General features: G+C 47.1%; 2 protein-coding genes and 1 long non-coding RNA gene across 18 annotated transcripts in view; 1 reads left to right on the forward strand and 2 right to left on the reverse strand.

The window, feature by feature from the left end:
* The window catches only part of Rnf4 (ring finger protein 4), a 21,275-nt gene extending 20,254 nt beyond the window's left edge, over positions 1–1,021 (reverse strand). The window contains exon 1 of the mRNA NM_019182.2: positions 900–1,021. The gene's annotated coding sequence lies outside the window, so the exon portion shown is untranslated. The remainder of the gene's footprint in view (positions 1–899) is intronic.
* The window catches only part of Cfap99 (cilia and flagella associated protein 99), a 66,890-nt gene that overhangs the window by 20,254 nt on the left and 20,926 nt on the right, over positions 1–25,710 (reverse strand). For 9 of the 15 annotated variants that reach the window (XM_063273835.1, XM_063273839.1, XM_017599504.3 and 6 more), the window contains 8 exons: positions 24,983–25,054; positions 24,669–24,757; positions 23,180–23,384; positions 12,990–13,131; positions 12,617–12,768; positions 10,887–11,092; positions 8,853–9,021; positions 894–8,707 (listed from right to left, as the gene is read on the reverse strand). In XM_063273835.1, the coding sequence (XP_063129905.1) occupies positions 8,588–8,707; positions 8,853–9,021; positions 10,887–11,092; positions 12,617–12,768; positions 12,990–13,131; positions 23,180–23,384; positions 24,669–24,757; positions 24,983–25,054 (1,155 nt within the window). In that variant the 3' untranslated portion in view covers positions 894–8,587. Of the gene's footprint in view, positions 1–893; positions 8,708–8,852; positions 9,022–10,886; positions 11,093–12,581; positions 12,769–12,989; positions 13,132–23,179; positions 23,385–23,635; positions 23,933–24,668; positions 24,758–24,982; positions 25,055–25,710 lie in introns of those variants that run through there. The other 6 variants (XM_063273837.1, XM_063273836.1, XM_008770377.4 and 3 more) reach the window with 6 other exon arrangements.
* LOC103693090 (uncharacterized) lies at positions 8,941–25,638 on the forward strand. 2 transcript variants are annotated; one of them, XR_005493371.2, is made up of 3 exons: positions 8,941–9,080; positions 11,033–11,272; positions 24,870–25,638. It is a non-coding gene; the product is annotated as an uncharacterized LOC103693090 (long non-coding RNA). The 2 variants fall into 2 exon arrangements; XR_595877.4 differs by lacking the exon at positions 24,870–25,638 and having other exon boundaries at positions 11,033–12,343.

Genomic DNA, 25,710 nt, shown 5'->3' on the forward strand with positions numbered 1-25,710 from the left:
GGAACAAGAGTCAATCTGCAGGCTGAAAGACCTCAGACTACCTAGCTTTTGTAGACCTCAGTCTCCCCAATCACTTGGGCAACCTAAACGGAGGGCCAGACCGAAGAAATGAAGCTTAAAACGCCCATGGGTAAAAACGAGTTTTTTAAAAAAAGGGGGCAGAAACGCCCAGCCCAGATCTGAACTCCTCCCCCCTCGAATCAAAATGTGGACAATGGCGTCCACAGGAAACAGTGTTAAAGGTTAAGGATCATGTGGTTTCCTATTCCTGAGTATATATGTGCCCTGAGGGAAGACCCCGAGAGGGCTTAAGGGCTGGGCTCTAAGTCTCAAACGCACGCCTTACTAACCATAGGGGGCCGAAAGCGGCTTCTGGAAGCCCAAACCCCATTCAGTTCCAAGGCCCGCAAGCGTCCTCGGCTCTCTCGCAGCTTAGATAAGGCCCGCCACGCGGCCTGGGTGCCCCAGCAAACTCGCAGGCCTCAAGAAGGCGGGGCGCGACGCCAACACACAAAGGCTGCGTCGTCAGCAAGGAACAAAAACCTAGCTCAGGTTTTCGCCGATCCGCCCGCCCAGCCAAATGGGTGACCTTGGGCGCCCCCCCTCCCCTCGTTGAGCCTCAGTTTCCCTTCCTACTTTGCAAAAAAGGTTCTCCGGCCAGGCTGTGGGTTGGTGAGCGGAGCCCCACACAGAGATTTCCCTACTTCCGATGAGTGCGGCGCTCCATGTTCCGACAATCGCGCGCTCTCCCGGACAGTAGGCAGAGGGCCCAACCCCAAGAGGCGCGGCTCCGCGACAGGCGGGCGGGCACCAACCCCAAGGCAGGCCAAGAGGCCGCCCGCGCTCCACGCCCGCACAGCCCGCACCCGCCGCCTCCATCCTGCGAAGCTTACCCTTACTTGGAGTTGGTGTTATCAGCCAAACGCCTTGGCCACCGCGCTCGAGCAAGGACGCACCTAATCCAGCAGCCGCTGAGGAGACCCGCTCAAGCAAGACTCCACCGTCTCACGAAGACCCACTTCCGCTCGTCCGGCACCGGCCCGCCCTCTCCCGCCTTTACTCTCGTGCTCTACCGGTTTAGGAAGGAGAAGTTGCAATTTTATTGGGTGAGAAAACCATCTATTACCACTTTGAAATGCACCTTCTTCCGGCCACGCCCCCGCTTGCTTGCGGGAGCTTCCACTTCCCGCGAGAGTACCGCCGGTCGCGCTCCTCCCACGAGAACTTGGCGGAGTCGTTGCTGGGGCATCCTCGTGAGCTTGCCTACTGGTTGTTTTACTTTTCGTTTGACTTCTGACCTGTTTTACTATAGCCCTCCGGCTGCACCTAGCACTAAGCCACAATCCCTATCAGTCATTCCATACCCTTCTCAGTCTCCTTTGTCGTTAATGAGGCCTACGGGAGACTCGCATAAGGTCCCAATTTTCTGCTGATCCACAGGCAACCAGACCCGGATTTGCACCGTAAATGCCAGACTCTGAGTGGGCATGTCGGTTCCCGGCTCTCCTTCTCACGGGTACCATCATCCGGAGGCCAGGGGCTCACCTATAGGTTTGGGAGGCCTACCTGGAGGAAGCTTGAACACTAGACGGAAGAGAACGTCCAGCTAGACATTTTGTGTGCTAAAGCCGGGGGAGAGTAGAGCTGTGCAAGTCCAGGAGACTGCTGGTTAGCCGCCCAGTGTGTCAGGAGCAGAGGCGAGGGGTGAGGAAGGCACGGCTCAAATGAGAACTCAAACACCACTGAAGAATGGCTAAGAAGGGCAGGCCTCAGGCAAGACCTTGGCCTGGAATTGGGTCTGAGGGCATCTCGTGTTGTAGATGAATCTCCCTTACCTCAATCTGAAAACCAGTATAATGATTTTAGGCAAATCTCAATATCCTTTTTACTTCTGTGAAAGAATGTGAGGGCTAACAGGTAATATATGTGCATGCTAGGTCCTGCTGCAGGGCAGCAAAACAGAATGCTGCTAGAACGCTGTTTTTCTTGAGCACCTGCCCCTGGGCTAGGTTGAGGCATGGGTTTAGCAACTGGAAAATGATCTATCCATAGATAAATAGTAACTAGAAAGAAAGGGATGGGGACCCTCAGACTATCTGAAGATTGTCCTAAATGTGGTTGAATTGCTTCTATGGGGGTATACATCCTGGGAGATTTGATTAGCATGGCAAAGCAGATTAAAACCGGACTGTTAGTATTTGCAATATTACAACCTCTGAGGTCTTGTGGAATTATATGAATATATATATATATATATGAATGATAAAGTGTATGAAAAAAGTGTATGATAAATAACACATCTGACTCCAGTGTAAAATGTGTTTTGATGTTTTGAGCATGTTTTCTAAATGTTATAAATTGGAATAAAGAGAACTTACATTTGTAAGAAAAATGTAGATTTTTTTTATTAAAAAAAAAGTTTTGAATACTTAAGTGACACCAGAACAGGAATACACCAAAACAAGAATACTATACCTTATAGGTTAAAGGTTCTGTTTGCAGTAAAACAGTTCTAACTTTCTAGCAGACAGTGGTGGCCCACACCTTTAATCCAAGCACTCAGGAGGGAGAGGCAGGCAGATCTCTTTAAGTGTGAGCCAAGCCTAGTCTATAGGCTAGTTCAAAGACAGCCAAGGCTATACAGAAACTCTGCCTCAAACAAAACAAAACAAAAAAACAAAAACAAAAAATCAAAAAAGTTTTATTTGTCCTATGTTAAGTCCTTGCAAGTTAAAGTTTCTATCTGTAATTAGTAAGTTTCTGTTTCTTAGATCTGATGTGAACTGCTTGCAACCCCATTCACACGACTTATAAAGATCCTTACCCTTGCTCCATCCCTTTAAAGGTATCTTTCCTCATTTTGTGAATTTGTGTTTTTCCGGTGTATGTGTGTGTGAGGATATTGGATTCCCTGGAGCTGGAATTGCAGTTGTGAGCAGCCAGTTCACATCTTTCCAGCTCTCGTTTATCTAACAGTGTAACAGTCAGCTCTCTTGCCCCTCTGAACACATCTCTCCCAGACGCTGCTTTCTCAAATCCTAGACACCTACCTGGCTAGTCTGAGGCACACCTTAAAGGAAAACCCAAAATAGCAGGGGTTCCCTTTTGACCTTGATTAGGTGGCACAAACCACACCTGTTTTCACAGAGAACCCCTCTAATAGGTGAGGAAAAAAGTTCAAGGGACTGCTTTGACTTAGTATGAAAAACAGAAGCAAAGGACCTCATAGATTTAATTTTTTAAGATGAGGAAAAAGGGGGAAGATCGGGTCGGGGATTTAGCTCAGTGGTTAGAGCGCTGGCCTAGCAAGCGCAAGGCCCTGGGTTCGGTCCCCAGCTCCAGAAAAAAAAAATTTAAAAAAAAAAAAAAAACAAAAGGGGGAAGATCTGTGTTAGAATGGGCTAGGAAGTGGTAGTATAATTGGGCATATTTTGTTTGTTTGTTTGAATGGAAAGGGATTTTTTTTATATTCTTTCCAATAGTGTTTCTCTGTCTACCCCCAGCTGTCCTGGAATTTGCTCTGTAGACCAGGCTGGCCTCCAGCTCAGACATGGGCCTGCCTTTGCCTCCCAAGTACTATTAAAGGCAGTGCCACCACACCCACTGTAGGTTTTATATTTGTCATCTTTTGGTTTTTTGAGATAGGGTTTGTTACATAGAACAGATTGGTTTCTAACCCGAGGTCTCTTGTCTCAACTTCCTGAATTCTTGGAATATTTGAGATTTTACACATTTTTTAGTTTACTTTTTTTGAGGCTGGATCTCATGTAGTCTGGAACTCAATTTGTAGACCATGCTGGCCTCAAACTTCTGTCTGCCTTTGCCTCCCAAGTGCTGGGATTAAAGACATGTGTCACATCACCTGGCTTGTTTACTTACTGAGTGCACATACATGTACCACAGAGCACATGTAGCAGTCAGAGGCGGGCTGGTCTGAGTCAGCTCTTTCCTTAAACTGTGTGGGTCCTGTACGGTCTGAGGATATGGAAGCTTCTAAGAAGTGTTTGTGGTCCAGGAAGGTGTTCTGGGGTTGGTAAATGCAAGTTCTGAAGGTTAAAGGATGTGAGAAAAAACAAACGTGGATGATGATAGGAAAGTGATAAGATATATGGGAGGAATGAAAATTGAGGGTCTAGGATGGTGTTTTGATGTTGGTAAATGCAAGTTATAAAGGATCTTTTTATAAATTTAAAAAGATTCTTGTAAGCTTCAGGGAATCCACTCAAATCCACTTCCTATAGGTCAAATGGACTCCAGATAAGTATTGTCAATCAACAGCCTGTTTCTCTCTTCCAGGTGAGATCTTTTCCCTGGTCCCAAGACCTCCCCACCCCTCCTCCAAATACTAAGACTATGGGCCTAAAAGTTTCAAATGAACATCCTCCCCAAACTCCTTAACTTTACCTTCTGCCCTTAACATACATACATACATACATACATACATACATACATGTTCTAGCATCTTGCCAAGTCCACATATTTCCTCAGAACCTGCATCCAGGAGGACATATCCAAAGCAATTACTCTCAGGTGTTCTCTGGCCCAGCCTTACAACAGCCTGCTTCAACTGGGCACGCACACTCCTATCCCCAGATGGTCTCACAGCCTGGACAGCTATGAAACAACCAGCTCTTCCCAGACTTGGCCAACATCCCAGCTTTTGTCCCCCACCCCCACCCCATGGCAACACCCCAATGTCAGTAGGAGTAGTCACAGATGATTGTCTCCCCTTATTTATTTTCTATCAACAAAAAAGTCTGGGATGTTTGGTTTCAGACCATGGGACAAGGGACTGAGGTGCATATTTAACTTAGCAAAGCAGACCTGCCCTCCAGGTTCTCCCGGCATCCCTCAGTCCCCACCTGTCATACCCTGCCCAACCCTGAACTCTCCAGCCTCGGGGCTGGGCTGCCCTTCCCCCAGAGGCTCTTCCCTATATAATCTAGACATTTTGGTTTCTTCTGTTTTCTCTCGATGCTTGCTCTTTCTCAGTTTCTCTCTTCTCTCTTCCCTCTTCCCTCTCCCTCCCTTCCCATGGTGACTTCTCTGGTATCAGTTCTTAGGCCCAGTGAACCCCCACCCCCTAGAGCAGCTTCCCCTAGAGCATGCATATATAATCTGGCTTGAATTGGCTCATTTCAGCACTGGAGAAATAATTTATCAGGTCCCAAGGATTGAACTCAGGGTTGAACAAGGATTGACCTCCTGAGCCGTCTGTTAGCTTCTTGTTTGGTTTTGAGACAGTGTCTCTATCTTTATAGTTTAGGCTGTCATGAAACTGTGTAGCCCAGGCCAGATTAAGATTTACCCACACACATGCTGAGATCACAGCATATGCTACACCTGGCTTTGGGTAAATTTAATATGCTGAAGATGTATTAGTGAAAGTCAACTACAAATAATTTCATGCTCAGAAACAAGTTTTCTCTGAACATCACTTGACAGTGAACTTGCTCCCTCACAAATAGTGTCTCCTTGTTTTAAACATTAGCTTGTGGAGAAAAACTGGCATTATCAGTGCTTCCATAGGTTCACACATGTGAACCACCAAGAAAGGTCCAGAAAAAGCATTCACAGCACCCTGTGGGCCTTAGATCTCGGGCTGACCAGCCACCATGTCAAAAAATGCATATAAGGAGAAGGCAGTGGGTCTTTAATATTGTGGTGTTTGAATAGGTACAGCCCCCCTGTTTAAGTGCTTGAACCATAGGGAGTGGCACTATTAGGAAGTGCAGTCTTATTGGAGGAGGTCTGTCACCGTGGGGGTGGACTTTGAGGTTTTATATGCACAAGCTATGCTCAGTGTTGCACACAGTCTCCTGCTGCCTGCAAATCAAGATGTAGAAGTCCCAGCTCCGTCTCCAGCACCATGCCTGTCTGCACACTGCCATGTTTCCTCCCACGACAATAATGGACTGAACCTCTGAAACTGTAAGACAGCCTCAATTAAATGCTTTCCTTTATAAAAGTTGCTGTGGTCATGGTGTCTTTTCTAGCAATAAAACCCTAAGACAAATAGGAATGCCCTGACTAGAAGGTATATTACTTCACATTTACTTCTGAACAAATATCTCAGATCTCCATACTTTAACAGCATGTCTTTAATCAGTCTACAAGAAGAGCAAAATGCTTGCTCTGTCTGTCCCAATCTATTGGTTGTAGCATGGTCTAGGATGGACTCTCAGGGACAGCTAGCACTCCTTCACATGGTATCATCTCAGCAGGGCACCCTGATCATGTTCACCTGAGGCCAGACAGGCTTCCAAGAGAGCAAGCAGGGCCTCAAGGCCGCCTGACGACTGAATCTAAACTGGCACACTGACACTTGTATGCTATTGGCCAAAGAAAGTTATGGTGCCAGGGATGGTTCAGATGCTGAGGGGTAAACTGCCTCTGTGTTGTAATTTTCTTCTCAATGGGGGAGGGGCATGGCAGGAGAGGTCACGTGCCATGGAGCATCTGTAGACATCACTGGATAACTTTGTGCAGTTGGTTCTCTCCTTCCACTTGAACGTGGGTTCCAGAGAGCTCAGGTTGTCAGGTTTGTATAACAACAAAAAAACTGAGCCATCCTGCTTGCCCTCTCTCTTGTTTTGGTTTTTGTGGGTTTTCTCTATGTTGTGCTGGCAGTCTGGTACTCAGTCTGTAGACCAGACTAGCCTGGAACTCACAGAGGTCCACTGCCAATCCTCTACCTCTTTTTTGTTTGTTTGTTTGTTTTGTTTTTCGAGACAGGGTATCTTTGGGTATCCCCAGCTATCCTGGAACTTGCTTTGTAGACCATGCTGGCCTCGAACTCATAGAGATCTGCCTGTCTCTGCCTCCCAAGTGCTAAGCTTAAAGGTGTGTGCTACCACTGCCCAGCACTCTACCTCTTTTAATGCAGGTTTTGCTACGTAGTTGGACTATCTTGAAACATGCTACATTGTCCATGCTGGTCTCAGCTCTTGCTTCTGTTTCCCGCCTCTTCTTCCCAAGTGCTCAGATTATATGAGTGCATTGCCAGGCCCAGCAAGACCAGGGTATGAAGCTGCAAGGCAGTGGATATTGATATGTTAACATCTGGCCACGGTTCTATCACACACAGCAGCCACTTGCCACAACATTAGTAGCTGTGGAGCAAACACCCTAGGTGCTCTTGCGCTGTCTCTGAGCAGCAGCTCAGTCCAGAAAAACAAGGCAAAGGGAGACCTTGCTGACTGCCAAACTGCACTGAGGCTAGGACCACCCCCTTTGCTGGGCTGGCCAGAGGCTGGCCTTAAAGTGAGAGGTAATCCCCATGGCCAGTATTTGCTTTAGGATGCCATGCACACTTGCTTCTCTGCAGGGGCTGGACCAACAAGAGCTGGTTCAACCTAGAACAGTGACAATGGTCATCTTCCCAGTTAGCCTGGTGACAGCACTCATGTTCAACACATCCTAAATCCTGCCTTTGTCTTTCCTCAAACCACTAGCATCATTCCTCCATTTTAAATGAGTTTGAATCACACAAAATCTGTTTTAAAAAATGTGATTCTTATTTAAATAAAACTGAATCTGCCTCCAATTCTAATTCAACAGGGAGACAAGGATTCCTTTGTTCCTGAGCAGCCCCTAAACACCTCCCACTCCCCTGCCAGGGTTCTACAAGAGCCTTGGAATTCTGTTAGTTCTACAATACTTGAATAGAACTCTGAGACTTTAATTTGTTTCTGTCAATGCTAAGAAACTTTCTTGGCCTCAAGTACCCCCGGGGAACAGCCTTATCTCCTGAGGGACCTCTGCAGGCCTAAGGAGGATGGGGGGGGGTGTCATCTCTCTCCTGAATATCTACCCATCTAGTAGTTTCCCCCTGCCTTATTCCCTCCCCAAGACTTATCACCATCTTCTTCCTAAAAACCAAACATCACAATGCAGCTTTATTCGTCCGGCTACGTTTCACCAGCAGGCATTCATTCCACACACCTGTTATTAAAGTCCAGCTTCCCCCAGCACAGAACAGCACCAAGGCCAGGAACTTAGAACTCATCTGATCTGCCCTGTTGAGCCGTTGTCCCCAAGGTCTCCTATTTTGTTGAATTCGGCCTCTTGATGACAATGGTGAGAGGACCCTGAGAAGTACCTGCAGTTAGCTTAAGCCAGAGTCACTTCTTTAAGGACAGGTGGCCTCATTAGCAGAACAGGAGACAAGTGGGGTATAGTTGCTGCGTGAAGTGATCTCTGATGATCCACGTGAGACATGAGAAGAGCCAGTCCAGAGCCTATGCTTAAGAAGCTGACGGCATTGGCCATCTCACACTTGTGTGAGGGTCCCAGACATATCCTCTGGCTCTGGGTGGAGAGAGGCGCTTCCTGTCTTAAGGAAAGACATGCAAGGCATAGGAAAGAGCCAAGTTCAGCATATAAAAACGTGGCAGCCAGTTGCAGTCCAGAGGAAGAGTACATTTGTTTAGAATTTCTAAATGCCACCACACCTTTTTTTCTGGAGCAAACATATAGGGGCAGGCTTTGTGGCAGGGGTGCAGGAAGGGAGCCACTGTCGGAGGAGTAGGGGTGGGGGCTGACGTCGGCAGCCGCACGCAGTGTAGGCGTGGGGCTGCCGGCTGGCTCAGGAGGCTTCTAGGTGATGATGGGTAGGGTGGCAGGGGCGATTTGCTTCTTGCCTTTCCCTCAGCCTGCGCTCGCGACTCTGATCCATCTCCACCCAGTGCTGTAACATCTCCTGCGCCTGCGAGCGAGCGGTTAGTGAGTGGGCGGGCAGTCAGTCGATGGAGGAGGCACTGCGTCTTGCACCCAGGCGCTTAGGCATCAGCTTTCCCACGCAACAGCCCCCAACTTCTCAGACCCGAAAGGTTGCTTCCCTCTCAGCTCACCCGCAGTTGTGGGCGTTGGGTCCTAGGCGGTGACACGACCTGCTGCGGTGCTGCTGTCTGCCTGCGGCGTTCAGCTGCCCTCTCCTCCATTTTGCGCTTCAGCTCCAGCACACGCTCATCCTGGGAGGGTGTCGCCAGGCTTGTCGCCTGGGCCTTCTTTTCCTCCCACCTGGACCACAACACCACAACAGCACTAGCTTAGAAGAAGACTGAGTAACGCCCAGGAAGGTTGGTTTTATTTATTTATTTATTTATTTTGATCCGGCCAGTACACTTACCCTTTTAATCTTTCAACTTTTTTTTAAAAAATTTTAATTGCATTCTAATTGTGTATACAATTGGTGTGAACATTCTTTTTGCCTCACACCACTCCCTCTGGCTCTCTCATGTCCCCCAACCCCAGGCGACAGCTGCTGGTACTGTACATTTCTACACACCCCCTCCTTAGTATGGGTCACTTTACCTGTCCAATGGCAGGTCTTCCTGCCTGGAGCGTTCATCACTGTATACATCACAGCATGGGGGGCATGGGGGTGGGGGTGGGGGCATGAACACACGATTTCCTTGCTTTTCAGCTCTTGCTCAACTGTCCTGACCCTGTTCCTCATCAACAATTCTCATTAAATTCCTGTGGTAGAGGCTGGCTGTTCGAGTGGGGATGGAATCCAAGAACTTTGAATCTTGACAGGCACTCCAACACCAACTAGTGCATTTGGGGTCTGCCAGGGTGAGGCCAGCATCTGGAAACTGGTGCGTTTCCTGAGACATGTGTCACTCTAGAGTTGGGTGTGGCCAGCGAGTCCTTTCTGAGCAGTGGCATTGCTTCCTCTGAAGTCCAGCCAGGGCAGCAGGTGCTCAGAGGACTAAGAGTGAGGCATTCTCTTCCGCTGGCCATGAATTAGGGCCCTTCCTCTGACCACCCCTCCCCAGTCACATGAAGGTACTTCCTCTGGAACCGTGGGTACTGTTGTAATAGGCCCGGTTACCACCTCCCCAGGAACCGTTGTGACCACAATACCAACCTGGTTTCTATTGGACACTGGCCTAGATACAGATGTTCTCAAACAAATAAAAGGTCTGAGCATATATACACACAATTAAATGTGATATAGACACTAGTTTGAAAAGAAAAAATAGCAAAGAATGTTTTAAAAGTCCTAGCAGTGGGGTTGGGGATTTAGCTCAGTGGTAGAGCGCTTGCCTAGCAAGCACAAGGCCCTGGGTTCGGTCCCCAGCTCCGAAAAAAAGAAAAGAAAAAAAAAAAAGTCCTAGCAGTCTTGGGATAATGGGAGAAGTGTGAGTTCAGGCAGGTGTTTGAATGATATTGAGAATTTTGCTTATTTTAGATAGTTATGTCATGATGTTATGGTTTGTGTAGGACAACCTACTTTTTTTTTCTTTTAGAAAATACCACAGGGGCCTAAAAGATGACTCAGTGGTCAAGAGCACTAGCTGTTCTTCCAGAGAACCCAGGTTCAATTCCCAGCACCCACATGGAGGCTCACCACTGTCTGTAACTCTTGTTCAAGGGGATCAATCCAACACCTTCACACAGACACACATGCAGGCAGAACACCAATGCACATAAAATAGAAAGAAATTAAAAGAAAAGAAAATACACACTACAGTTTCTATACTTAGTGTAGAAAATACACTGCTGAAGTATACAGTACAGGCAGCCATCTCTATGGTAACTGTTTCTATGGCAACCATTTCTGTGGTAACCATTTCTATGGTAAGCATTTCTAAATGACTTTGAAGACAGAAACAGCTAGCTAACTAGGTAAAGCACATACAGCATAAAGGTTGTGCTTGCAACATTGATGATGTTGTGTGTCATGGACATGAAAGCCATTGCCACAGAACTGATGATTCTTCCATAAAATGAAAATGGTTACGGTTACTGTAGAGGATTGTCTGGCAGGGACTGGTGGTTGTAGCAAGGGTACCCACAGAGAAAGGTGTATAGCAGGCTTGTTGCTCCTTCACTCCTCCCACACATGGAGGTGCCTTCCCTGGGACCATGGTACCCACCTCAAGGCTGCGGTCCTGCCCATGGCTGCACGGCACAGTGAGATTTGCTCCACTGTGTTCTGTAGCATTTGGCTTTTGGCTCGTTTGCTCTGGATGATTTGATCCCGCTTCTCCTCTTGCTCTCGTTTCTGGGACTCTTTGAGCAGGGCCAGCCGTTCTCGAAGTTCCACAACAGACATCTCACCTTCCAGACCATATCCTGGGATCTTCCAAATGATAGGAGAGACCTCAGAGCTGGCAGCTGCACAAGCCACTTGCCCTTAATGTCCAAGAAGACTTTTCCTCTGCTTCAGTCTGCCTGTGAAGCCCACATCAGCAGCTCCAGCCTAGAGCCCTTCAGTAGAACTGGACTTCTCAACTGGATACACCTTGCCCTTTGTGTCTAGGTGAGACCCAGCAGTCAATTTGAAGAGTCTCCCAGACCTGCCCTCATGTTCCTGTGAACCTAGCTCTTCTCTGCTTTCTCATGCAGGCTGCCGCCTCCTCCACCTCTCTTCTTAGCCCTTGGCTTTTTCTGGCTCTGGACTTTTATACACTTGGGTGCACCTTGCTCTCATCTGGAGAGTTCAGGGACCTTACCCTTCTACATGCAGCTCCCCAAATGTCTACCTCCATGCAGTTTAGCTCTCTCCCCTTCAGAGATCCATCTCTGATAGGTAGCTCTTTCCTCAATAAAAACATTCCATCCTGCAGGTAAGAGGGAGGCTCCTAGGACTCAGGAAGCAAAGGAAACTTACAAGGCTTAGAAGCTTAGGAAGTTATAGGATTCACAAGGCCTGGGGGTGGGCTGGGCTATGGTTATATAGCAAAGATGCTTGCTGGAAAGAGAAAATTCTTGGGCAAGTGCTGTATGGTAATTTCCTCTAAAGGCAAGCAACCAGTCCAGGAGGTATGTGAGGGGAGGCTCGTGAGAATCAAGATTCTCCCCTGCTTTATAAAATGAGTGCACAGCTGCTGAGGAGGAGATACTGACCAATAGGGCTGTCAGAGGAAATTCTCAGACCTGTCAACCTGTCAGGTTGCCTGCAGATTGTGCAGAGAGCTCTTGGGATGCAGCTTTCATGAGCTGTTATCTGTGTTGGGGTAGGTTTTCAGTGACAATAATGCATATGAGCCCTCCTGGTGCCTGTAAGTAACCCCCTGCTGTACCACTGGTAGGAACCCCAACAAATATTGGTTCACTGGGTTGGATTTCATTACCTTGGTCTGTCCAGGGTTCCCTTTCATGGTAAGTAGATGAGTGTTGCATTTCCTCAGGAAAAAGCTCTCATACAACAGCAGGCTGAACTGCCTGCAGATTGTACAGGGAGCCCCTGGGGTGCAGCTTTTCTGAGTTGTTCCTCCAACTGGGGTGAATATTTTGGTAAGCTCACCTTTGAGACATCTGTGCCTCCATAATTAACCCTTCCCCATGCTCCTATATGCAGTCTAAATAAACTCACTGGATCACTAGTTTAGATTAGGGTTGAATTGTTTCATTGGTCTGTGCTTGGTACCATATCAAGGTTAGTGGAAAGGTCAGAGAAGAAACTCACCGCCTGTCTTGCTGTAGCACATCCCATAAGCTGAATTCACCCATAGCTAAATCCAACTACCATACTGGGTACCCAAGTGACTAGGGGATTATGGGTAGAAGAAGACCAACCTTTGGCCTTGATGGGAATTCTGTACATGCTGTACCACACAAGGAGGTACCCTGATGTTGAGATCTCCAAGGGCCACAGTCTCACCTCGGTAAGGTCCACCAGCTTCTCCTTGCGTGTGGGCTGTGTCTCCAGTGCACGCAGCTGAGCAATGAGCTCACAGCGTCGCTTCTGCTCCTCTTTGGCTGCCTTTGTGCTATTCTGTAGCAACTCCCGGCTCTCCTCTATCACCTCCTGAACTTGGGAACAAAGTGGGGTGCTGATGAGGACAATGAATGGTCTAGTGGACATTGGACAGGGAATATACCTCCCAGGAGTGTCTTCTTCAGCCCTTGTCCCCTACCCAGTCCTAGCCTACCCTCCAGGGGCAACACTGCTCACTGAATAAAGTAGCATGTTTGTAATCAAGGAGGACGTAGGGAATGGGGAAGGCCTTGTGGCATCTGACTCCCTGAAGTACCTATCTGCTGCCGGCCCTTCACAAGCTTCATCTGGACTATCTTGACATTCTTCTGTGCCTCCATGACCTGCTCCACCAGCTCTTTCATGGCCTTCTCCTCCTGCAGGCGCCTCTCAGCACACTGTAGCATTAGCTCGGCCGACTGCTCAGACAGAGGAACCGAAACAGTGAGAACCGGACTGGGCTGGGTCTCCCCTTTAATCCAGTCCTAGCCTACACCAGAATTTAGAAGGGCAACCAGCCAGCCCTGCCCTGAGTTCATCCCAGAGCCATCAGCCCCTGGAGAACCTAGTTCCTTTTGAAGTTGGGCCTACTGGGGGAAGTTCCACCTCGTGTCCTTCTTCCTTCTTCCCAGGGTTGTCCTGGGGTTGAGTCTCCACTATTTTGTTGTAGCAGCTCTAGAACCTGATAAAGTAATGTGCTCATAATGAGGAGAGCCTAGTGGGGAGGGTCCAGTAAGAAGCATATGTGCTTAAGATGTCAAAGTGCCTGGGTTTGATCTCCAGAACCAAAGGAAGTGGTGGTACGAGGTTGTTATGTTTTGAGGCACCCTCAAGTAGCCTACATTCCCTTGGTTATCCAAGGGATGACCTTGAGGTCCTGATCTTCCTAGTTTTACACAGGAGTGCTGAATTACATGTGTGTCCCACAACTGCCTGGCTGGATAGTTATTGTTCATCCCGAAGATTGAAATTCAGGGTTTCTTCATGCCCTCTCACTGATTTAAACCCTCTGCCCCACTTTTGGAAGGTCACGATTAAGTTGGAGAAATGCTTATATGGAAATATAAGGTATTAGAGACTGACTGTCTAGCAGGGCTGGTGCATGCCTTTAGTCCCAGCACTTGGGGAGGCAGAGGCAGGTGGATCTCTGTGAGTTTGAAGCCAGCCTAGTCTACAGAGTGAGTTCCGGGACAGCCAGAAATATACAACCTTGTCTCAAACAAACAAACAAAAACTAGCAATGGCAACAATAACAAAAGCCAAAGCACACACAGAGAAAGTTGCTAATAGAATATATAGTCACTTATATTATTATATTTATATTATATATAGTGATCTCACCAGGTGGTGCTGGGAATCTAACATGGGTCCTCTGGAAAAGCAGCCAGTGTTCTTAACCACTGAACCACCTCTCCAGGACCAACCACCAGCTTTTACAATGTGTAGACCATTGGCATAGCAACCAAGAAGCCTCTGGTCATTGTTTTAACCCTGAGATCAACTTCATCTTGCCTGCAATCACAATCACGTTGGAGTCCAAAACAACAGGTCTAATGTCTAAACGGTCTGTTGCAACTCTAAGTCAGGTCTTTCCTGGCCTGGGCCCCTAAAACAGATACAGAGATTTTTCATGGGACCTGAGGTAAGTTCTCCCACAGCTTCAGTTAAATCTTTTCTTTAAAATGTTTTTTGTTGTTTGTTTCGTTTCCTTTGCCAGGCCACTTCCTCAGCTGCACTGACCACAATGAGCAGCTTGGGCAAGGGCTCAAGAACGGGAGTCACCATCAGTGACGGGAACTGAGAGTCAGCCGAGCAGAGGGACTGGTGGGGAAGATGAGGCGCTGGGGCTGGGGTGGGCAAGGGGATTGGTGAGACACATGTGACAGATCCACAGAAAGACGTTTGTTTTGTTATTGCCTGGAAAGTGAGTGGCAAATCATGTTGCTGGCTGAGTCTAGGGGTAGATACCTGGCTGTCTCCTCTGATGGAAGCCTCAGACGTGGGTTCTGCCTGGCGTTGGTGAAGGGCAAGAGGCAATGAACACATCCTTGGTCCAGCTCTTGAGTTCCACCCCAGATCCCCTCAGCACAACAGGATAGTATCCAAATAAGGGGCGTTCTTCCCGGGGCTGGGGATTTAGCTCAGCGGTAGAGCGCTTGCCTAGCAACCGCAAGGCCCTAGGTTCGGTCCCCAGCTCCGAGAAAAAAAAATTACTGTTGTTGGGTGTGGTGGCACACACCTTTATTTATTTATTTATTTATTTATTTATTTATTTATTTGGTTCTTTTTTTTGGAGCTGGGGACCAAACCCAGAGCCTTGTGCTCTGCCCCTGAGCTAAATCCCCAACCCCTGGCACACGCCTTTAATCCCAGCACTTGGGAGGCAGAGGCAGGCAGATCTCTGAGTTTGAGGCCAGTCTAGTTTACAGAGCAAATTCTAGGATGGCCAGGGTTATGCAGAGAAACTGTCTCGAAAGACAAACAAGAAGATCATTGTTTTTTGGTTTTTTTGTTTTTTGTTTTTTGTTTTTTGTTTTTTCTTTTTTTCGGAGCTGGGGACTGAACCCAGGGCCTTGCGCTTGCTAGGCAAGTGCTCTACCGCTGAGCTAAATCCCCAACCCCAGAAGATCATTGTTATAGCCATGATTTTAAACACATCTTTTCCACACTTGTTGATAAGAGTTCCTGATTTTGGTCACCATGAATGAAACCAGAGCTGGTACTTGGTCCCCATGGTGAGGCACAGGGACTTATTGGAGAATAATCAGGTCATTTTTAAAGATAATGTTCCCCTGTGTAGTACAATCTGACCTTCAAGTCCTAGCCTTCCTGCCTCAGCCTCCTGTGAGGTAAAGTTGAGATATGCATTGCCACATCTAGTTATTAACTGGGTCTTAAGCACAGAAACCCAAGGTAGGCCCAAGAATCTTATCTCTCAGTATAGAGGAGGCTTCTGAAGGCTCTGGAGCAGTGCAAATGCATCAGAGATAAGTCAAAGGGTGCTGTGGCCAGATGGGAGTAAGGGGACCTTGCCCTGAACAAAAAGCTGTAGTTGATTGCCACATGCTAGAACTATAAAAAACAAAACAAAGCAAAACAAAAAAAGACCATCAGTACGGTGCACAGTGCACAAGAAAAATCAAATTCAATTTTATTTTCAAATATCCATCTAGTGTGGCTTTCATTAGGCAAACATTTTAGCCACAGGAATAAATGTGTGTCCTGGACATGCTCAGAACCAACAGCAAGCCCCCTGGGTATACATAGTTAGGCTGCAGGACAGTTCTGGGTCTGGGATGACAGCCTCCTGTGACCTGACTGTGAAGACAGTTACGTTGTGGAAGTTCAGGGTTTGCCCCTCACATGCCCCTTAGGGTTGGCTGGCTGTCACTCTCATCCTTGGGTTCTACCTGTAGCCACTTACTCATAAAACCTTTGGGTGTCAGGAGAGACCTTGTTAGGTTGTTTCTAAGCCTGGAGAGGAAGCCTGTGAGAGCTTCCGGTGTGTGGCCAGGAAGACACAGATGTAGCAGACACTCCTGACTCAGTACCCAGAAAGCCACTCTTGATTCAACACCCAGATGACAGACCTTTCTGGAGTTACTTGTCAAATGTAGGAGATGGGACAGTAAAGCTAGCTACTGTGAAGGTAGAGGTGACTGTTGAACTGTTGAGGGAAGAGGTGACTTCAGTAGCCATCAAAACCTAACCTCCCTCCATTACATCCATGGGAAAGCCCAGGTGGGTGGGACCTGGGTGCTACTTCCTTCCTAACACTGCTTTTCCCACCATTAGCTTCTTCTGAACTGCTCTTTGCCCACAGTTAAAGAGATATGTATGGAAATATAACTAGAACCCTGGCCTTAGCAGGAATGACACCACCCTCCTCACCCCCCCCCACCCCCGCCACGGATAGTAGAGGTCACCTAGGAAACCTGGATTTTGGCACCTACCTATTGAAACACAGAGGCACCCTTCCAACCCTGCCACACTGGTTTGCGGGAGCCAGCCAAAGTGGAAAGTTTAAAGATGACCCGCAGTCTCGTTATATCATGCCCCCAAATGCTCAGGTTTCAGTAAAATCCACTTATCACAGAAACCCAGGGCGGTCTTAAAATAAACAAGGAGATGGTGACTAGACTTCAACAGTAAGGTGACAGCTGTTAGGGCTTGAGATAAAATAGCCTCAACAAAAGAAAACAAAACAAACAAACAAAAAAAAAACAAAAGAAAACAAAAATGAAAAACAAAGCAAAACAAACAAAAAGAACGTAGCAAATATAAAATACATGAAAAGCCAAATAGAAATGTTATCATGGAAAAACAAATTTCAGTAGGGTTGTTTACAGAAATGTCCCCCACACACTCGTGTCTGAGTATTTGGAGACACTCTTTTGGGAAGTTTTAGAGTCTAGACTGTGGCCTAGCTAGCAGAAGCTGGTCACTGTAGGCAGGCCCTAACATGGCAGCCAATCGGTATGGCCCAAGCTTTCTGCTTCCTTCCACTCACACTCCTGTGATGGAGTTGGCTTCCTCACTGTGGTGAACTTTAGCCTTGAAGCCAAAACTCCAAAATCAATCTTAAATGTCCACTAACTGGGGGCTGGAGAGATGGCTCAGTGGTTAAGAGCACTGACTGCTCTGCCAGAGGTCCTGAGTTCAAATCCCAGCAACCACATGGTGGCTCACAACCATCTGTAAAGAGATCTGATGCCCTCTTCTGGTGTGTCTGAAGACAGTTACAGTGTACTTATAATAAATAAATAAATAAAAATGTCCACTAACTGGCCCATAAGTCAAGGCTTGGTCCCCAGCCCATGGCAGTGTTAGGAGCTGGCCTAATGGGAAAAGGTAGGTTAGGAGGGGAAAGGGGTCCTCTTTATCTTTTTTTTTTTAAAGACTTATTCATTTATTATATATAAGTACACTGTAGCTGTCTTCAGACACACCAGAAGAGGGCATCGGATCTCTTTACAGATGGTTGTGAGCCACCATGTGGTTGCTGGGAATTGAACTCAGGACCTCTGGAAGAGCAGTTGGGTGCTCTTAACCCCTGAGCCATCTCTCCAGCCCTATCTTTTTTTTTTTTTTAAAGACTTATTCATTTATTATATATAAGTACACTGTAACTGTCTTCAGACACACCAGAAGAGGGCATCGGATCTCTTTACAGATGGTTGTGAGCCACCATGTGGTTGCTGGGAATTGAACTCAGGACCTCTGGAAGAGCAGTTGGGTGCTCTTAACCCCTGAGCCATCTCTCCAGCCCTATCTTTTTTTTTTTTTTAAAGACTTATTCATTTATTATATATAAGTACACTGTAACTGTCTTCAGACACACCAGAAGAGGGCATCGGATCTCTTTACAGATGGTTGTGAGCCACCATGTGGTTGCTGGGAATTGAACTCACGACCTCTGGAAGAGTAGTCGGTGCTCTTAACCGCTGAGCCATCTCTCCAGCCCCCCTCTTTATCTTTTGCTTCCTATAGTTTTGCTACACCATGAGCTTTTACCCCATGTAGAGCTACAGACCCAAAAGAATGGAGTCAGTGTACTGCAAACTGAAAACATTTAAGTCAATTTTTTTTTCTTTTGAAGTTGATTATCTAGGTATTTTGTTACAGTAATAGAAAACTGGCTAATACACAAATAAATATTTTGAACAATAACTTTTTTTTTTTTTGGTTCTTTTTTTCGGAGCTGGGGACCAAACCCAGGGCCTTGCGCTTCCTAGGTAAGCGCTCTACCACTGAGCTAAATCCCCAGCCCCTTGAACAATAACTTAAAAAGCTAGGTGTGGTGATACTGGTCTCTAATCCCAGCAAATGGGAGGTAGAGGTAAGTGGCTCTATGTGAGTTTGAGGCCAGCTTGACCTAAATAGAAAGTTCCAGGCCATGCAGGGCTACGTAGTAACCCCAATGAGAAGTGATCTGCTCGGCCCCCGAGTGCTGGGACTACTAGGTTTCTTGACAGCATATCCCTTGCTGAGTTGTTGGTTTTGTCTGTGACGTTGTCTTGCTGTGTGTTCTGTACATGGTGGGCACTTGAGAAGAATGCGGGGTCTTGATGCGGTCTATGAAGTCCATGTCTTCTGCCTCAGTAATAGTACTATTGAGTTCTGTTCACGCTAATTTTCTGTCAAGTTGGTCTGGGACTGAAGTTTATTCACTGACCAGTACTGGAGTGGTGTGAAGATGTGACTCTGTCCTTTCTTGCCTGCCTAGGGTACCTTCTGATTGGTTAAAATAAAAAGCCTATGGCCGGGGTTGGGGATTTAGCTCAGTGGTAGAGCGCTTGTCTAGCAAGCGCAAAGCCTATGGCCTGCAGTAAGGTGAGACTTCTGAACAGCAGCCTCTGAGAAAGGAGTCAGGTATGGGAAGATTAGCCACTGAGACAAAGAGGAAGTTGGATGTAGAAACTGAGAAGTGGTAGCCAGCCATGTGAGTGGTCATAGAAAGGCTCATGGTTACAAAACGGCCTAGCCAAATTGATGAGTCTTGGGTTCAGGTAGAAACCTTGTCCTAAAAATGAATGTGGAAGGCCCATAAAATGGCAGAGTGGGTAAAGGCACGTGCATCTTAAGCCTAGCCAACTGAGTTTGGTCCCTGTGACTACATAAGGCTAGATGGAGAAGTGACTCCACAAACATGTCTTCTGACTTTCACATGCCTACTGGGGCACATCCTTTTGCCTAAAATAATTATAGAGAAGTGAAAGTTAAAAAAAATAAGTGACGGGGTTGGGGATTTAGCTCAGTGGTAGAGCACTTGCCTAGCAAACACAAGGCTCTGGGTTCGGTCCCCAGCTCCGACAAAAAGAAAAAAGAAAAAAAAAAAAGTGACAATGTTGACCTCTGACCTCTACATACATGTGTACACACAGGCACCTGCATTCACAGGTACATAAACTCATATTAGCAAGTATATAAGACACACACACACACCATACATATGTACAAATAAACAACAAAATAAACAAGAGATTTAACATAGCTAAAAACATTATTAATAAGATGGGATTCTGAAAAAAAACTTCAGTAACCTATAGGAAGGTAAGGAAAAGAAACCGGAAAAAAAGAGGAAGAGATGACTCAGTGGGTGAAGTGCTGTGGACAGACCTGATGATCCGATTTCAGACTTCAGAATCCCACAAGGCAGTAGAAGATAACTAAGTCCTCAGAGTTATTCCCTGACCTTTACCCTCATGCTCTGCATAAAAACCCAGGAATGGTGGACAAGCACTACTAAAATAATTGTGCTATTTTGGTCTGTACATACTAATTAATACATTAGAAAACAAGGTTAGGGGTTAGGGATTTAGCTCAGTGGTAGAGCGCTTGCCTAGCAAGCGCAAGGCCCTGGGTTCGATCCCCAGCTCCAAAAAAAGAAAAAAAAAAAGAAAAAGAAAACAAGATTAAACACAAAACACAAATATATAAGAAACTCATTCCAAATACGCTATAAAGAAGCTAAACGCCACAGGATAGAAAATATGCCCTGTGCTAGAGCCTACTTTGGGATTCCAGCATAGAGCATATACTCAAAACCAGCTGAGACACACGGCTCATGAACTGAACAACTATTGGATTCTTGGACTTTCTGTCGGTAGACAGCCATGACTGGACTTGCTGGAGCACAGCCTGAAAGTCATTATAATAAATTCCCTTATAGATAGTTAAATAGGCAGGTAGGTAGGTAGGTAGGTAGGTAGGTAGATAGATAGATAGATAGATAGATAGATAGATAGATAGATAGATACATACATACATACATACATACATACATACATACATACATACATACATAGTCTACCAGAGAACCCTAACTATGTTCTATTCAGGTTCTATATACTAGATTCTATTTAGAGAACCCTGACTAATATAAACAGACTCTCACTATGTATCCCTGGCTGGCCTGCAACTGGCTATGTAGACCAGGATGGCCTTGAACTCACAGAGATCCACCAGTCTCTGCCTCCCGAGGACTGGGATTAAAGGTGTGTCTTTGTTACTGAGAGTAATTTTACTGTTGGGACCTGGCCCAAGATGATAAGGTGAAGAATTTCAGAATGTGGCCTAGAGACTGTTTTTGTGGTATTTTGGAGAAAAATGTGGCTGCCTTTTGCCATTGTCCAAAGAATGTGCCTCAGGTTAAGGTGAAAAGGAAGTCTCAAATCAGCCTGGTGTAAATTCTGTTGTGTAGTTCTAAAATTCACTCTTTTTTTTTTTTTTTTTTTTTGGTTCTTTTTTTCGGAGCTGGGGACCGAACCCAGGGCCTTGAGCTTCCTAGGTAAGTGCTCTACCACTGAGCTAAATCCCCAGCCCCCTAAACTTCACTCTTATGAAAAGCATTTTAATGAAAAAAAAGGAAGCTGAGAAAGGAAAAATACAAAGTATATGGTTCGATTATTAAAGGGAAGTGAAATACAGCTGAATCCTGTGTTCAAGAATAAATTGAATTAAGGGAGTAGTGACCTTGGGGCAAGATGGCACCCAACTAAATTAACTACAGGCAACTTAGTACAAACCTTTAATCCCCGGAGGCAAAGATAAGCAGATCTCTGAGTTCAAGGCCAGCCTAGAACAGAGCAAGTTCTAGATGAAGAAAAACTTAAATCCAGGTGTGGTGGTACACACCTTTAATCCCAGGAAACGGCATACAGATCTCTAAATTCAAGGTCAATCTACAGAGCAAGATCCAGGACAGCCAAGCTTAGGCAGTGAAGGAGTTAGGAAAGATGAGGCTAGTGATAATGTAATAGAACAAGGAGGCCATGTTGTTGCAGCTCCTGCAAGCAGCAGAACTCAGCAGCTTCTGCCATGTGTCTCTGGCTTTATATTTAAGAGGAGAAGGAGATAATTGATGCTGGTTAGCTGGAGCTAAGAAAGAGAGCGGTATCACTGAGGTGAAATCTTCAGGGAAGTTTTCTGAGAGCACAAAGAAGCTGTGTTCCAGAGAAAGCCAAGGTTGTACCTCATGCCGCGACTGAACCGGGTAGTGTGTAAGTGGCACTGGTTTTGAAGGCAAGAAGGGGTCATGGAGAACAGCTGAGGTTGGGCACTGTGAGAGGCCATGGAAGGCCACTGGTGAAGTTGCAGCCTCAGTTGCAATTGATGGCCCAGGACTGAAGGGGTCATACAAAAGAGTTGAGGCTTGGCACCATGAAAAAAGCCTAGGAGAGAGGTTACTGGTGAGGTCTAGATGCAATGGAAGACCCCAGTGTATTGGAGATGCCAGTACCATGGAATGATCACCAAGAACAGCAGTGGCAGTGGAGTGAATCAACCTGAAGTTAAACTGCTACAGAGGACAGAGCTGGAGAAGTGAAGCCTGCCCTTTGCGGGGATCAAGTGTAGATCCAAGACACTGAAACAAGGTGTAACACTGAAGCTGCCTTAGAGACCCAAAGATGTTAAAGATGCCAGAGCCTCCAGCTGTCTGCTGAGGAAAGTTGCTAGCAGGGAGTGGAACCAGCTCAGGAGAAAGAAGTTTGTTGCAGTCAACAAAGATGAAAAGGGAGTTGAAGATCTGAAGATCCCTTTAACATCAGACATGGAGATGGCGGAGTGTGAAGTTTGCCCAGCTGGTTGCCGGTCTTAATTTGGGGATTACAGTTAAGTGATTGGATGGATCTTGAAGAGACTTTGAACTTTAGACTTTTAACTTTGTTGATACTGCTATAGACTATGGGGACTTTGGAAGTTGAACTAAATGTACTTTTTATTATGCTAAGTTTAGGTATGGTCTCCATAGACTCCAGTGTTTAAACAAACCTATGGAGGTCAGGGAGTAGCACTATTAGAAGGTGTGGCCTTGTTGGAGGAAGAGTGTCACTGTGGGTTGGGCTTGGAGACCCTCCTCCTAGCTGCCTGAGGATGCTCAGTCTGTTCCTGGCTTCCTTCAGGTGAAGATGTAGAACTCAGCTCCTCCTCCACTATGCCTGTCTGGACGCTGCCATGTTCCCACTTTGATGATAATGGACTGAACCTCTGAACCTGTAAGCCAGACCCAATTAAATGTTGTCCTTTATAAAACTTGCATTGCTCATGGTGTCTGTTCACAGCAATAAAACCCTAACTAAGACAATGGATGACCTCCAAGTCCAGCCTTTGAGCTCTGGTTCTCAGTGAGACACATTCCAGGAGAGAAGAAGCTGAAACCGTTGGCCATGGGTGGCCCCTTCACACCAAGTCCATCAGCCCAGATAACATGGATGGCCCCTTCACACAAGAATAAGCACCTATCAGCCCAGCTAACATGAAAGTCTTATGGACCCCTGGCTGTTGAGGCAGGGATAAAGAAACCATGTCTCTGAAGGTCTTAGTGGGTGGTAACCCGGGGTCACTGCTGCTGCCAGACTAGAGCTAGACATAGCACAGGTGCATGATTTCTCCGATGGCCACAGCTCATGACTCTCAGAAGTCACAATGTGACCACTCCTGGCCACTCTACACAGTGTGCATCACCTCTTCCTTCTGCTTGTCAGCCTTCTGCTTGTTTTCCTGCACGAGGTTCTGCCGGGCCAAGATGGCCTCCTCGTGGCTCAGCTTTCCCTGCAGCCGCCGGCACTCGCCTGCAGCCAGCTGCTCCTCCAGGTCCTTTGCCTGCATCTTCTTCTGCCACTCAAGGAACTCAGAAAAGTCCCCAGCCCCATCCACAAGTTTGTCAACTCTGGGGAAAGAGAGACAGAGGGGCAGCTATTTTTCCTCTTGTGTTCAGGACCACTAGGAGGCTGCTGGTCCTTCTCTCAGGAATGGCATACTTCAAAGAACTTTCAGCCATATCATTCACCCCCATCCACCACCTACCTGTTTCCATCTGCAGTCTCTCCTGTGTACCCACCCACCTACCAGTCATCTCCCTGCCCTCCCTTCATCTACTTCTCTGGCTGTTCTTGCTCGCTCTGTCTGTCTGTCTGTCTGTTTGTCTGTCTGTCTGTCTGTCTACTTACCAATTCTGCCCACACTTTGTTGCTCATATACTCATCTTTCCAGTCAGCCACCTGAGCTCTCTACCACAGTCCAACTTGTGGACACGAAAGGATACTCATGGGTGGGGTCCGAGGAGCAGAAAAATAAAACAACAAATGTATTAGAGGATTACAATTGGCATCTTGATGTGTGCAGTCTGGAGGACAGAGCCCTTGGCCTAAGACATTTAGCATCACCTCTAGGTAGAAGCTCCCCAGCTGCTGTCCATTGCTGGAGCATACTTGCTGGCTGGTGAAGAGAAATTGTGTCCTGGTTTGAGATGGTGGTGTTGAGTGAAAACAGGAGACAAAACAGTAGGATCGGGTTGTGTGCTCACTGTGTGCTGACTAGTGGGGAGAAATGTGTTACTGACAGCTTAGGGAAAACTAAGGTGACTTGGCTTGTTTATTTTGAGACAATCTCTTGCTGTAGTCCAAGCTAGCTTAGAACTCTCCATCCTCCTGCCTCAGCCTTCGGAGAGCTAAGATTAACATGTGGATCACCAAGGGGTTGGGGATTTAGCTCAGTGGTAGAGCGCTTGCCTAGCAAGTGCAAGGCCCTAGGTTTGGTCCCCAGCTCTGAAAAAAAAAAATGAAAAAAAAAAAGAAAAAAAAAAAAAACCAAAACCAAAACCAAAACCATGTGGATCACCAGACAGGTGGTGGTGGTGCACGCCTTTAATCCCAGCACTGGAGAGGCAGAGGAGGCGGCATCTCGGAGTTCAAGGCCAGTGAGTGAGTTCCAGGACAGCCTGGGTTGTACAAAAAGACCCTGTCTCCACAAAATCAAACCAAAGCAAATGAACAAACAGAAATTGGACCGCCATGCCACGCCCTGGCCTTGCTTATTTCTCAGCATAATCAGCGCTGCTCCCTCCTCTCTGCGGAGCATCCTAATGACAGGCTCCTACTCGAGGCTTTCTCTCAAGGGTAACATTCTTGAGGGTGGGAGGGAAAGAATTAGATAACTCCATCTGCCCCCTCACCTCTGCAGCTCCTTCTCCACCTGCCGCTGGTATAAGGCCCCTTCTCGAAGGATGGTGGCTGTGTTCAGCTTGACCGGTAACTTGTTAGGCTGTGGGAGAGGGGAGGGATGGATGGTAGGTGTCTCAGAAGCAAGTGTCCTGCTGTCAGCTATCAAGCCCTTCCAACATGTCCCCCACCTAGGCATTTCTCTCTGCTTCAAGGGTGAAGCTGCCTGTGAGGTCCTCGATCCTCCACCCCCCACTCAGAGCCTTCCTTGGGTAAGGCAGGTGGGGAGACCCACGATGAGACCTGCTGGACCGGGAGACCCTCTCACCTTGTAGAAGGTCAGATTTGGAGTCCTGCGTATGCTGGGTACGGACTGATGCCACAGCTTCTTCTCTACTTCCTGCAAATCAGGCAGAGGGAGTCTGGCCTCTGGGCCTCCCCAGAACCCCTGGAAAGGCCACCTACTCCTCTCCTCTGTCCCCACTCAGCTCCCCACGCATATGTGCCTACCCTCAGGATATCATCAGTCTTCTGTTGCACTCTAAGCCTTGCTAGGGTGCTGGCTTTTCTGAGCAGGAACATGGAAAGGAAAGGGTGAGCCAGACCTAGGTACAGGGGTCCCTAGAAAGGATGGCTAGCCTTCTCCAGATTCAGGATCCCTTTCCTCGGTTATCCACCAGGACTGAGTTTTTGCTGGCCACATTCCTTTTCTTGGGCTAAATGACTGCAGCCTGCCGCTGACTGGGTGGGGTACATAGCCCAGGCACTTCCCAAATGATAGATCCCAGGGTAGATTAGCTGCCCCAGATGGCCCTGCTCCTAAGTGAGTTTCTCTGGAGGACAACTCTTCTTTGTATTGGTCCCTAGTCACCTTTATTTTAGTTTATTTTTTAAGACAGAAACTCACTATGTCGACCAGGCTGGCCTCAAACTCAAAAAGATGTGGATTGTTCCTGCCTGCCGGAATTAAAGCGGTTCACCACACCCAGCCTTTCTTGTCTTTCTGTGTGGGTTTGAGGAGATGCTTCAGTGGGTAGAGGCACTTGCTGCTGAGCC

The sequence above is a fragment of the Rattus norvegicus genome, chromosome 14 (genome assembly GCF_036323735.1).
Source record: "Rattus norvegicus strain BN/NHsdMcwi chromosome 14, GRCr8, whole genome shotgun sequence".
In the NCBI taxonomy this organism is placed as follows: domain Eukaryota; kingdom Metazoa; phylum Chordata; class Mammalia; order Rodentia; family Muridae; genus Rattus; species Rattus norvegicus.